The sequence below is a fragment of the Macaca fascicularis genome, chromosome 3, assembly GCF_037993035.2.
Source record: "Macaca fascicularis isolate 582-1 chromosome 3, T2T-MFA8v1.1".
NCBI lineage: Eukaryota > Metazoa > Chordata > Mammalia > Primates > Cercopithecidae > Macaca > Macaca fascicularis.
Genome location: NC_088377.1, coordinates 190,261,611 through 190,274,966, shown reverse-complemented (window position 1 = coordinate 190,274,966; position 13,356 = coordinate 190,261,611). Strand labels below are relative to the sequence as shown.

Below are 13,356 nucleotides of genomic sequence, written 5' to 3'. Positions count from 1 at the left end.
TATCTTTAATCTGCTGTGTATTGACTTACCTTTCCACACTGATCCACTCAATTTGTTTAAATAAAGCTTTCAAATTAACTGCATAATAAAAAAAAATAAGCTAATTAGGGGGATGAAGTCTGTTAAAAATGTCTTGTCTTTTCTTCATTGCGATAAAGATCGAGGTGACCAGCTTTTTTTTGGAAACGGAGTCTCACTTTGTCACCCAGCAGGCTGGAGTGCAGTGGTGCCATCTCGGCTCACTTCAATCTCACCTCCCAGGTTGAAGTGATTCTCCTGCCTCAGCCTTCTGAGTAGCTGGGATCACAGGCTGCGCACCACCATGCCTGGCTAATTTTTGTTTGTTTGTTTGTTTGTTTGTTTTGGTAGAGACAGGGTTTCACTGTGTTGGCCAGGCTCGGGGGTGATCAGCTTTTACAAACAGCCTGTAAAATGTTTTTCATTTTAGCCACAGCCAGTTCTGATATTTTCCTGAAACCGTTGCTCAATATGTAGCACACCTGCCATAAATTTTTTTAACTTGATTTTTATTAGAAAATTCTGATTCGCATTCACAAGAATAAAAAAGAATCTGGAGCGAGTGTTTCAGTCTTCTTTCTTATTGATTTATTTCTCTCCCACGTGGCTGTATTTTCACAGCGGCACCATCTGTCAATTCAGCAACAGCTCTGCATAAGCAGTAAAACCAGAGGGCGTGCCTTGCCACAGGGGACGAGCTTGTTTGTTGAGGGACACGGGCTTTTGGAGAAGTAGCTTCTCATTCAGCCCTCAGGCTTTTGTAGGGAGTGCATTTTAAAACTCTGCAGACCGAGATGGAGAGCTGGAGTTACAAAATGACAGTGTTTTGAGGATTCACTTCAGAATCTTTCTCTAGGGTATTTCTAACAATTTATTTCCTTTATTATTTCAAAAACAGAGTTTTGTTCTAGTCAACAATAATGCGTAATGCACTTAAAACATTTGTCAAGAAGGTAGAGCTCATGTTAAGTGTTCTTACCACAATAAAATATTTTAATGAAACGGTTTTTATTAAATTATTTTAAAATTTACTTTATCAAATATTGAATATACTCAAAATACCCTCTAATAAACAATATTGGAATAGATAACTTTATCCCTGATCATTTCACACTTATGTGGGAATATTCATAAAATAAATGTCTAGCAGTGGAACTGCTGGAACAAATGTACATGCATTATAATTTTGATAGACGCTGCTAAATTGCCACAGGCATTTAACCAATTTACATTTCCACCAACAGTGTGTGAGAGGGTCTGTTTTTGATGGCCTTAGTGACAGGATATGTTACCAAGCTCTTAGATTTTTGCCAATTTGATAGGTGAAAGTGATGTTTCAGTGTAGTTTAACTGGCATTCGTATTTTATGAGGCTGAATATCTTTTTTTTTTTTTGAGATGAAGTCTCGCTCTGTCGCCCAGGCTGCAGTGCAGTGATGCGATCACGGCTCACTGCAGCCTCCGCCTCCTGGGTTCAAGCAATTCTCCTGCCTCGGCCTCCTGAGTAGCTGGGATTACAGGTACCTGCCGCCATGGCCGGCTAATTTTTGTATTTTTAGTAGAGACGGGGTTTCGTCATGTTGGCTAGGATGGTGTTGATCTCCTAACCTCGTGATCCACTTGTCTCAGCCTCCCAAAGTGCTGGGATTACAGGCGTGGGCCACTGCGCCCGGCCGAGGTTGAATATCTTTTATATGTTTTAGAGCTGTTTGTATTTTGTTTTTCGTAAACCGTTCATTCCTACCTATACGTTGCCAACTTTTTTATTGGGTTGTTGAGTTTTAAAAAATCATTTTGTAGCTGCTCATTGTATGTTAGTGAGCTTAACCCCTGGCCTGGGAAATAGAAAATGTACTCCATTCCTATACCCCTGACAAGATAGAGGAGAAAACAAATGCAGTTTCTCCTACTATGCTCTCACACCACAGATCACTTCTGACACAAGATGTGGAGACTGATTTGAGTGAGAATAAAACTCTGGTCTTGCACACAGCTGGCTCTGTGTGAATTACTCTTTCTCTTTGGTAATTCCCCTGTCTTGAGAAATTGGCTCTGTCTAGGCAGTGGACAAGGTGAACATGTTGGGCGGTTACACAGGAACCTCCATGTGTTTGGCCATCTGGAAGCTCTATCAACCTTTTTTTATTATTATTCTTTTTTAAAAATTCTTTTACTTTTACTTTCTCCTCTTTTGGGATTTTACGGAAACTTCATTACATAGGCATGATTGATTAAGTCATTGGCCACTAGTGACCAAAGTAACCTCTAGCCCCTCTTAGGAGGTGGGGGGTGGGGCTGGAAAGTCTGAACAAGGGGAGGAGGATAAAAATGCCAGGTGTCGCAGCACATGAAGTCACAAAAGATGTACATAGAACCAGGTGTGAGATAAAGGTCAGGGAGTTTCAGAACCAAATCTGTGAATGTCGGGTTTGTTCAAATGCCGATGTTACGAGCATACATGATAGCTTCAGTGAGCTCTGTGGGGCTGGACTATCTGTGAATGCCACATTTAACAGGACTGGAGAGAGGCTGGGTGCACACAACTCAAGGGGTGCTGAGGGCTGGTCAGACCCAACGAAGTGGGTGAATGTCGTGATCAGTGCTTTAATATCAGGAATATGTGCGTAGTTCAAGGAAGTGGTTGAAATCAGGCAGGCAGAAATCTGAAGGTTAATCAAGAGAGGCAGCAGGTCGAAGGTCAGATAACAGTCAGGAGCCAAGGACTTTCCAGGAACTAAAGGGCCAAGCCAGATGAGGCAAGGCAGTAAGTCAGCAGGAAGGTGAGTGAACAGCTAGCAGACTGGACCACACAACAGAGTGAGAACCAGACGAGGAGACTGGGCAACGCCCAGCTGAACGCTAAATTGACTCTTGGTCATCCCAGCCAGGAAGCCTCTACTGACATTTCTTACTAGAGCAGAGGCTAACTATTGTGGCAGTGGGGTTTCACGGGAGACAGCAAAAAGATGAAGTGCTTGTGCTTGAGTCAAAGGGCAGCTGGAAGGGCGGATGCTGATCACAGCCCATCCACCAAGTAGCCTTCTCTCTCCTGGCATGCGCAGTTTCTGTTTCTCTAAGGGAGATCCTAGGGCTAAGTGAGTTTGGTTTTGTTCCTGGGTGCCACTGGTGGCTCCAAGGAATGTCTTCCTCTTCTTAAGAGGTGTCAAGAATCTTCATCTGGGGAAATAGTACCCCAAGCTGATTTGGTTTGAAAAAGAATATGGGCCGGGTGCGGTGGCTCACACCTGTAATCCCAGCACTTTGGGAGGCCGAGGCGGGTGGAACACGAGGTCAGGAGATTGAGACCAGTGGCTCATTGGCTAACATTAACTCATTGGCTAACACAGTGAAACCCCGTCTGTACTAAAAATACAAAAAATTAGCCAGGCATGGTGGCGGGTGCCTGTAGTCCCAGCTACTCGGGAGGCTGAGGCAGGAGCATGGCGGGAGACAGAGCTTGCAGTGAGCCAAGATTGCGCCACTGCACTCCAGCCTGGGCGACAGAGCCAGACTCTGTCTCAAAAAAAAAAAAAAAAAAAAAAAAAGAATATGGACAGTCTTGGATTACTCATTTGCTAAGTTTTTATTTTGAAAAATTTCAAACCTACAGAAAAGCTTCAAGAATGGCAGAACAAACTTCTATAGACACATCAACAGATACTTAACCAAAAATATGTCCTATTTGTCCAAACCTCTTGCCAGATTGTAATATCAGAGGAACTGGAGAATCCCGAAATCTAGGACTCAGGAAAATCATTAACGGCAGATTCTGAGAAAAAGAAGCTTTTGCTGGGTTCAGGGGACAGAATAGGAGCTGCTGCTGCTGCTGCTTTTTTTTTTTTTTTCTCACTCTGTCACCCAGGCTGGAGTGCAGTGGCGAGATCTCAGCTCACTGCAACCTCTGCCCTCCCAGTTCAAGTGATTCTCCTGCCTCAGCCTTCCAAGTAGCTGGAATTACAGGCGCCTGCCACCACGCCCAGCTAATTTTTTGTATTTTTAATAGAGACGGGTTTTCACTATCTTGGCCAGGCTGAATCTTGAACTCCTGACCTTGTGATCCACCCCCCTTGGTCTCCCAAAGTGCTGGGATTATAGGCACGAGCCACTGCGCCTGGCCAGGAGCTGCTGCTTATATTGCAGGATGTAGGTTTCCAGGATGCTGGGGGTCCAAGAAGGGCTTCAGGAAAACAGGTGCATGGGTTTCCTGAGGAGATGGAATAGACAGGTGTTCTCAAGTTTATGATATAGAAGGAGTAGACTTTACAGACATCCAGGGGCCAGGGGCCCCAGAAGGGATGAGTCTTTTCTTTCTTTTTGTTTTTTTGTTTTTTTGTTTTTTTTTTGAGACAGAGTCTCACTCTGTCACCCAGGCTGGAGTGCAATGGCGTGATCTTGGCTCACTGCAGCCTCTGCTTCCCAGGTTCCCAGCGAATCTCCTGCCCCAGGCGCCCGAGTAGCTGGGATTACAGGCCTGTGCCACCAAGCCCAGTGAATTTTTGTATTTTTAGTAGAGATGGGGTTTCACCATGTTGGCCAGGATGGTCTCAAACTCCTGACCTCAGGTGATCGCCTGCTGCGGCCCCTGAAAGTGCTGGGATTATAGGCATGAGTCATTGTGCCCGACTGGGATGAGTCTTTTCAACCAAAAGGAGTGATTTTTAGAGATCAGATACACATCTAGTAGGGGAGAGTGCAGCTGAACATAGGAATGTAGGTCCTCAGTCTTCCTAGCAATGTTCCTTTAATGACTCGTAGAAGCCTCCAAACCCACAATTCCCCCTTTGCAGCAGATGACTTTGCGTCCTACTTCATAGAGAAAATAAACGCTATTAAAGAGACACTATTAGAGCACTCTAAACAAAACTGCATTTACAGGCAGCTAAAATGGGAGAAGCATGCCTTTTCCTCTGTAAGGGTCTAGTTCCATGCCGTCGACCTCACTGGGGAGACTGCTCCATACGTGATGCATTTCTCCTCCTCTTTCTTTTTTCTTTTTTTCTCTTTCTCTCTCTTTCTCCTTTCCTTTCCTTTCCTTACCTTCCTTTTTTCTCTTTCTTTCTCCTTCCTTCCTTCCTTCCTTCCTTCCTTCCTTCCTTCCTTCCTTCCTTCCTTCCTTCCTTCCTTCCTTCCTTCCTTCCTTCCTTCCTTCCTTCCTTCCTTCCTCTCTCTCTCTTTCTTTCTTTCTTTCTTTCTTGACAGGTGTCACTCCCAATGCCCAGGCTGGAGTGCATTGGTGCAGTCTTGGCTTACTGCAGCCTCAATCTTTTGTGCTCAAGAGATCCTCCCATCTCAGCTTCCGAAGTAGCTGGGTTACAGGCGCCCACAACCACGCCTGGATAATTTTTGCATTTTTACTACAGAGGGTTTCACCATGTTGCCCAGATTGGTCTCAAACTCCCGAGCTCAAGTGATCTGCCCGCCTTGGTCTCCCAAAGTGCTGGGATTACAGGTGTGAGCCAGTGTGCCCAGCCTCCTCCTGTATCTTTCATCTCTACTTCTTCACCTTATTGACTTGAGCGATTAAATATGCTAATTTTTTCCATCCTAAAATTTTTTTTCCCATCGTACCCCCTGCAGGTAGAAGTTTCAACAACAGTAAAAACATTAGACATCTGCATTCTCAGAGATCCCAAAAGTCTACATCTAGGGACTTATTGAAAGGAAATCAGCATTGTAGATACTTTAAAGATCTGAAATACAATGATGTTCTTTGGTGATATGGTTTGGCTGTGTCCCCACCAAAATCTCATCTTGAATTGTAGTACCCAAAATCCCCACGTGTTGTGGGAGGGACTAGGTGAGATAACTGAATCATGAGATCAGCTTCCCCCATCCTGCTCTCACGATAGTGAGTTCTGATGATATGTGATGGTTTTATAAGGGGTTTTTCCCCCTTTTGCTCAGTACTTCTCCTTCCTGCCACCATGTGAAGAACGTGTTTGTTTCCCCTTCCACCACAATTGTAAGTTTCCTGAGGCCTTCCCAGCCCTGCTGAACTGTGAGTCAATTAAACCTCTTTCCTTTATAAGTTATTCAGTCTTGAGTATGTCTTTATAAGCAGTGTGAGAATGGGCTAACACAATAGGAAAGAACACAAATGTCCAATGAATGTGGATTGACTAAATAATGGTGCACCCATACAGCTGAATACGATGCAGCCACTAAATAGTATGTTTCAAAGGAATGGCATGGAAGTAAGCTGACATCTTGTTAAGTGAAAAGCTAGTTATGAAACAGTTTGCAGTAGGTCAGACATTGTGGCTCACATCTGTAATCCCAGCACTTTGGGAGGCCGAGGAGGGTGGATCATCTGAGGTCGGGAGTTTGAGACCAGCCTGGCCAGCATGGTGAAACCCCATCTCTACTAAAAATACAAAACTTAGCTGGGCATGCTGGTGTGCGCCTGTAATCCTAGCCACCCTGAAGGCTGAGGCAGGAGGATCGCTTGAGCCTGGGAGGTGGAGGTTGCAGTGAGCCGAGATCATGCCCTTGCACTCCAGCCTGGGCGACAGAGTGAGTGAGACTCTGTCTCAAAAACTACCACCACAACAAAAACCAGTTTGACTCCATATTCTAGGACATAAGGACACGCATAAAAAATAGTTTACTAATTTAGGGTTGGTGAGTATGGTTAGAATTAAAAAAAAAAAAAATCTGTTTGGTTGCTTGAGCCCCACCCACTGTAGTAGCAGGAAACCCAGCCTTTCTGTACTGCGGTCCCTGGTATCCTTCCCTTCTTCCTCCCCGCTCTCTTCTTTTTCCTTTCTCTCCTTGCATGGATTGACCAAGAGCCTTGAGCTTGCCTGGGTTCAAATCGCACATTCTAGCTGTGCGTGACCCTAAGCTCGTTTTTGGGCTCCTCATCTGTAAAATAGGACCTCTCTTTTAGGACTGTTGTCCTAGAAGATTAATGAAATAATATATGTAAGAACTTAGGACAGTGCCTGCAACACAGCTATCTCTGGAAGTTGTTGTTGTTATTATTATTACATAATGCTATCACTGTTGATATGGTTTGTCTCTGTGTCCCCACCCAAACCTCACCTCTAATTGTAATCCCCGCATGTTGAGGGAGGGCCCTGTAATTCCCATGTGTTGAGGGAGGGAGGTGATTGGATCGTGGGGATGATTCCCCCATGCTCTTCTCATGATAGTGAGTTCTCATGAGAGCTGACTGTTTTAAAGTGTGGCACTTCCTCTTTTTTGCATGCCCTCTCTCTCCTGTCGCCTTGTGAAGAAGATGACTGCTTCCCCTTCCGCCATAACTGTAAGCTTCCTGAGGCCTCCCCTGCCATGTGGAACTGTGAGTCAGTGAAACCTCTTTCCTTTATAAATTACCCAGTCTTGGGGATTTCTTTGTAGCAGTGTGAGAACAGACTAATACAATTGTTATCAGCTGAATTGTCTCCCCAAAATTCATATACTGAAGTCCTGACCGCTGGTACGTCAGAATGCAACTGTATGTGGAGACAGGGCCTTCAAAAAGGTAATTAAGTTAACATGAGGTCAGATGAGTAGACCCTAATCCAATGGGACTGGTGTCTTCATACAAAGAAGAGATTAGGGCACAGACATGCACAGAGGGATGACCATGTGAGGACGCAGGGAGAACGGCCATCTATAAGCCAAAGGGCCTCAGAAGGCTCTGCCCATGCCTTGGTCTCTGATTTCTATCCTTCAGAACTGCGAGGATATGTGCGTCTGTTGGTTAAGACCCTCCCCCAACCCTGGTCTGTGGTAACTTGCTAGGCAACCCTCGCCGACACACACAATATATCACAGAGTAAAGAAGCGGCCAAACTGCATTTCAAACTGGCAGAATTCTCCCTCCTGCACACTCAATATGACGGTTTCCAAATAATTTGAGGTCAGGAGTTCGAGACCAGCCTGGCCGACATGGTCAAACCCCGTTTCTACTAAAAATACAAAATTAGCAGGGCATGGTGGTGCACGCCTGTAATCTCAGCTACCCGAGAGGCTGAGGCAGGAGAATTGCTTGAACCCGGGAGGCAGAGTTGCAGCCAAGATCACGCCATTGCACTCCAGCCTGGGCGACAAGAGCAAAATGGCGTCTCAAAAAAAAAAAAAAAAAAAAAAAAAAAAGAAAAGAAAAACAAAAACAAAAACAAACACAAAAAACCCGTCGTCGGAACATAAATGAAGATACAGTAGTTCTTAGTTTGGTGGGATCGTGGGCAAACTTCAGGAACATTACCTTGACTTTTGATTTAATCTCATTATGCTCTATTTTCAGTGAACTCTTTTTAAAGAGTACCCTGGGCTGATGTATGGCCAGCTAGTTTTTCAGGCTCCTGCCCTGTACCTGCAGACACGCAGATTGCTGTTGCAAGGGTGATCGGTGCCGTTTCTTACTACTTCCTCATCCCTTCCACTTTCATTTACTTTTTTAAAAAATTAGGCAGGGCACGGTGGCTCATGCCTATAATCCCAGCACTTTGGGAGGTCGAGGCGGGTGAATCACCTGAGGTCAGGAGTTTGAGACCAGCCTGGCCAACATAGCGAAACCTCGTCTCTACTAAAAATACAAAAATTAGCTGGACATGGTGGCAGGCACCTGTAATCCTAGCTACTCAGGAGGCTAAGGCATGAGAATTGCTTGAACCTGGGAGGCAGGGGTTGCAGTGAGCTGAGATCATGCCACTGCACTCCAGCCTGGGCGACAGAGTGAGATTTTGTCTCAAAAAAAAAAAAAACCAAAAATTAAAAATTTTTTTTTCTTTAGAGACAGGATTTCACTGTGTTGCAGAGGCTAGACTCAAAGTCCTGGGCTCAAGTGATCCTCCTGCCTCAGCCTCCCAAGTAGCTAGGATTAACACGTGCAAGCCAACATGCTTGGCCATTTACTTTTTTAAAAACTAATTTATTAGGCCAGGCACGGTGGTGACAGAGTGGGACTCTGTCTCAAAAAAAAAAAAAAAATCACTAATATATTTTTACTGAGGTGATAGTCACAACATTAAATCAACAATTTGTAAGTGAACAATTCAGTGGCATTTGGCACGTTCACAGTGTTGTCCAATCACCACCTCTATCTAGTTCCAAACATTTTTATCACCCCAAAAGGAACCCCTGTATCCATTAAGCAGTTACTCCCCATTCCTTCCTCCCCTCAGCCCCGGGCAACCATCCATCTGCATTCTGTCTCTTTGAATTTACTTACTCTGTGTGTTTTATATAAATGGAATCATACAATGTGTGACCTTTGGTGACAGGCTTCCTTCACTCAGCATAATGTTTTCGAGTTTCATGTGCACTGGACCATGTACCACTACTTCATTCCTCTTCATGGCCAAATAATATTCCATCACATGGATATGCCATGTTTTGTTCATCATTCATCAGCTGATGGACATTTAGGTTGTTCTACCATCTGGCTGAGGTGAATAATGCTGCTATGAACATGCATGTACAAGTATTTGTTTTAATTCCTGCTTTCAATTCTTTTGAGTTTATACCTATAAGTGGAATTGCTAGGTCATGTGATAATTCTATGTGTTTACTTATTATTATTTTTTGACACAGAGTCCTGCTCTGTCACCCAGGCAGGAGTGCAGTGGCACCATCTCAGCTCACTGAAACCTCCGCCTCCCAGGTACAAGTGATTCTCCTGTCCCAGCCTCCCGAGTAGCTGGGATTACAGGTACACACCACCATGCCTGGCTAATTTTTGTATTTTTAGTAGAGATGGGGTTTTGTGGGGAAAAGAAAGAGAGATCAGCCTGTTACTGTGTCTATATAGAAAGAAGTAGACATAAGAGACTCCATTTTGTTCTGTATTTGAGATGCTGTTAATCTGTGATTCTACCCCCAACCTTGTCCTTGCAAGAGACATGTGCTGCGGTGACTCAAGGTTTAATGGATTTTGGGCTGTGCAGGATGTGTCTTTGTTAAACAAGTGCCTGAAGGCAGCTTGCTGGTTAAAAGTCATCACCATTCTCTTAATTTCAACTACGCAGGGACACGTACACGGCCAAAGGTCACAGGGACCTCTGCCTAGGAAAGCTAGGTATTGTCCAAGGTTTCTCCCCATGTGATAGGCTGAAGTAATGCTAAGAGGTTTATGGAGATGTTTGCATATGCATCTCAAGGCACAGCATTTTCCTTTAAACTTATTCATGTCACAGAGGTTTTTGTTCATATGTCTTACTGCCGATTTCTTCCCTACAATGATCCTATTGTCCTGCCACTCCCTTATCTTTAAGATGGTAAAGATAATTATCAATAAATACTAAGGGAACTCAGAGACCGGTGCTGGCGTGGGTCCTCTGTAAGCTGAGCGCCGGTCCCCTACGCCCCCGCTTTTCTTTCTTTATACTTTGTCTCTGTGTCTCATTTCTTTTCTCAAGTCTCTCGTTCCACCTAACGAGAAACACCCACAGGTGTGGAGGGGCAGGCCACCCCTTCAGGGTTTCACCATGTTGACCAAGCTGGTCTCGAACTCCTGACCTCAGGTGATCTGCCCACCTTGGTTTCCCAAAGTGCTGGGATTACAGGCATGAGCCACTGCGCCCGGCCTGTATTCACTTATTTCTTTTTAAACTTAGGAATGCTTATTAACTTTTTCTTCTTCATTTTCTTTTGTGTTTGTCTTTTCCACTTTTAGTGAGGTATAATTGCCCCAAAAAAAATTATATATGGTGAGATGTTTTGATCTATGTGTACACTGTGAAATAATTATCATAATCAAGCTAATTAGAAATCCGTCTCCCTTTGGAATTCACTTGCATTGAAGAAGTAATACACACTGGTGTGAATAATTCGAATAGAACAAAATGTAATATGGGAAAAGGAAATCTGTCTCCCACTTTGATCTCCACCTTCTTGAGAAGTAACCACTGGTTCCAGGGTTAACAGTTTCCTTCCATACATTTTCTTTCTCTTTCTTTCTTTCTTTCTTTCTTTCTTTCTTTCTTTCTTTCTTTCTTTCTTTCTTTCTTTCTTTCTTTCTTTCTTTCTTTCTTTCTTTCTTTCTTTCTTTCCTTTCCTTCCTTCCTTCCTTCCTTCCTTCCTTCCTTCCTTCCTTCTTTCTTCTTTCTTTCCCTCTCTCTCTCTTTCTTTTTCTTTCTTTCTTTTTTTTTTTGAGATGGAGATTTGCTTTTGTCATCCAGGCTGGAGTGCAATAGCACGATCTTGGCTCACTGCAACCTCTGCCTCCCAGGTTCAAGCGATTCTCCTGCCTCAGCCTCCCAAGTGCCTGGGATTACAGGCATGTGCCACCACGCCCAGCTAATTTTTGTATTTTTAGTAGAGATGGGGTTTCACCATGTTGGTCAGGCCGGTGTCGAACTCCTGACCTCCAGTATCTGCCTGCCTCGGCCTCCCAAAGTGCTGGGATTACAGGCGTGACCCCCTGGGCCTGGCCCTTCCATACATTTTCTATGTGCATGAAATCTCTATCACCCTTCCCTGTTGTACATAACTTGGAGCAATGGTGTTCACTGATGTGCAGTCTACTTCTTTTGAGCAGTTTAATCTGTGGGCGGTCTGCAGCTAGAAGGAGCAGGCCCCAAGCAGCAAGGGTGGTGTATCGCTGGTGCTGTGTCAGTTTCTTCTCCCTTCTCTCCCTCACCTGTGTGTTGGTCTGGGCGTGATGGCAGCTTGCCCTGCTGTCTGCACAGCCCTGCCCTGAACACCAGGTGCCTCTCCATCTTGCCCTCTGGCTCTAAGGCAGCTGGTCCAGGAATATGTCTTTATGCTGTGGAATGCCAGGACCCCAACAGCACTCTGTTCATCTGTAAGACCCCAAACACAGTGTTCTTTTGGACATACTTTGAAGTTGAAGAGCTAACAAGTAAGTTAGAGCGGTCATTTATGGTTAGAAAAGCTATCTTTCCCCAAGAATTTCAAGGATTTTACCAACATATCTAGTGACTTGTTCACTCTTTGAGGACAGGTCTGTGTTTTATGCTTATCTCCTGGACGGTACTTTGAACCATAATGGATGATCAGCCCATGTCTGTTGCATGACTACAGTGATTTTTTTTTTTTTTTGAGATGGAGTCTCGCTGTGTTGTCCAGGCTGGAGTGTAGCAGCGCGATCTCTGCTCACAGCAACTTCTGCCTCGCAGGTTCAAGCGATTCTCCAGCCTCAGCCTCCCGAGTAGCTGAGGGAGAAATCCCGAGTAATCCCACCCACAGATTAAACTGTGCTCAAAAGAAGTAGATTGCACATCAGCGAACACCATTGCTCCACGTTATGTACAACAGGGAAGGGTGATAGAGATTTTATTCACATAGAAAACATATGGAAGGGCCAGGCCCAGGGGTCACGCCTGTAATCCCAGCACTTTGGGATTACAGGCACATGCCACCATGCCCAGGTAATTTTTGTAAATTTTTTAGTAGAGACAGGGTTTCGCCATATTGCTCAAGCTGGGACGACAATGATTTTTACTTTGAAAACAAAATACCTCTTGAGGACACCTTTGGGGATCAGCCTCTCAGCAGCTGCGCAGGTCTCCTCTCTGCTCTCCCAACACTCACATAATTGCCGTCAACCCTAGAGAAGCGCTTCTGCCCAGATGCACACCCTTGGTGCCCTGTCCCCTGGGCTGCCCTGGGGCTCTGCTTGCACTCCCAAGCAGGGCCTGCTCAAAGAACGAACTGCAAAATGTGGGGCTTAACACAACAGAAATATGGTCTCTGAGAGTCCTGGAGGCCAGAAGTACAAAATCAAGGCATCAGCAGAAGCCGGTTCTCCCTGAAGCTCCGGGGGAGGCTCAGTCCTGGCCTGCTCCAGGAGTCTGGTGGTTGGTTCGCAGCAACCCTTGGTTATTTGGCTTGAAGATAAATGACTCCAATTCTGTCAGTGTTGCAATGTGGCTGTCTTTTCTCTGTGCATCTCTTTGTGTGCAAATTTCCCTCTTATAAGGACAGCAGCCACATTGGACTAAGGGCGCACCCTAATGATCTCATTTTATTTATTTATTTATTTTGAGACAGAGTCTCACTCTGTCACCCAGGCTGGAGTGCAGTGGCATGATCTCCGCTCACTGCAACCTCCATCCCCCGGGTTCAAGCAATTCTCCTGCCTCAGCCTCCCGAGTAGCTAGGATTACAGGCATGCACCACCAAACCTGGCTAATATTTGTATTTTTAGTAGAGACAGGGTTTTACCATGTTGGTCAGACTGGTCTCAAACTCCTGACCTCAGGTAATTTGCTCACCTCGGCCTCCCAAAGTACTGGGATTACAGGTGTGAGCCACTGTGCCCGGCCAATGATCTCGTTTTAACTCCCTATTTCCAAATAAGGTCACATTCACAGGTACAGGGATTAGGACTTCAACATATCTTTTTGGGGGATGCAAGTCAACTTGT

General features: G+C 44.9%; 1 protein-coding gene across 8 annotated transcripts in view; it reads left to right on the top strand.

The window, feature by feature from the left end:
* The window catches only part of LOC141409950 (uncharacterized), a 102,286-nt gene that overhangs the window by 78,615 nt on the left and 10,315 nt on the right, over nucleotides 1-13,356 (top strand). For 2 of the 8 annotated variants that reach the window (XR_012432985.1, XM_074036240.1), the window contains 2 exons: nucleotides 7,255-7,320; nucleotides 9,561-9,678. The exons of 2 other annotated variants lie outside the window; for them this stretch is intronic. Coding sequence is in view for 1 of the 6 variants with exons in the window: in XM_074036244.1 (XP_073892345.1) it covers nucleotides 7,255-7,320 (66 nt within the window). In the remaining 5 variants the exon portion in view is untranslated. The remainder of the gene's footprint in view (nucleotides 1-7,254; nucleotides 7,321-9,560; nucleotides 9,679-13,356) is intronic. 4 more of the 8 variants (XM_074036238.1, XM_074036244.1, XM_074036239.1 and 1 more) reach the window with 3 other exon arrangements.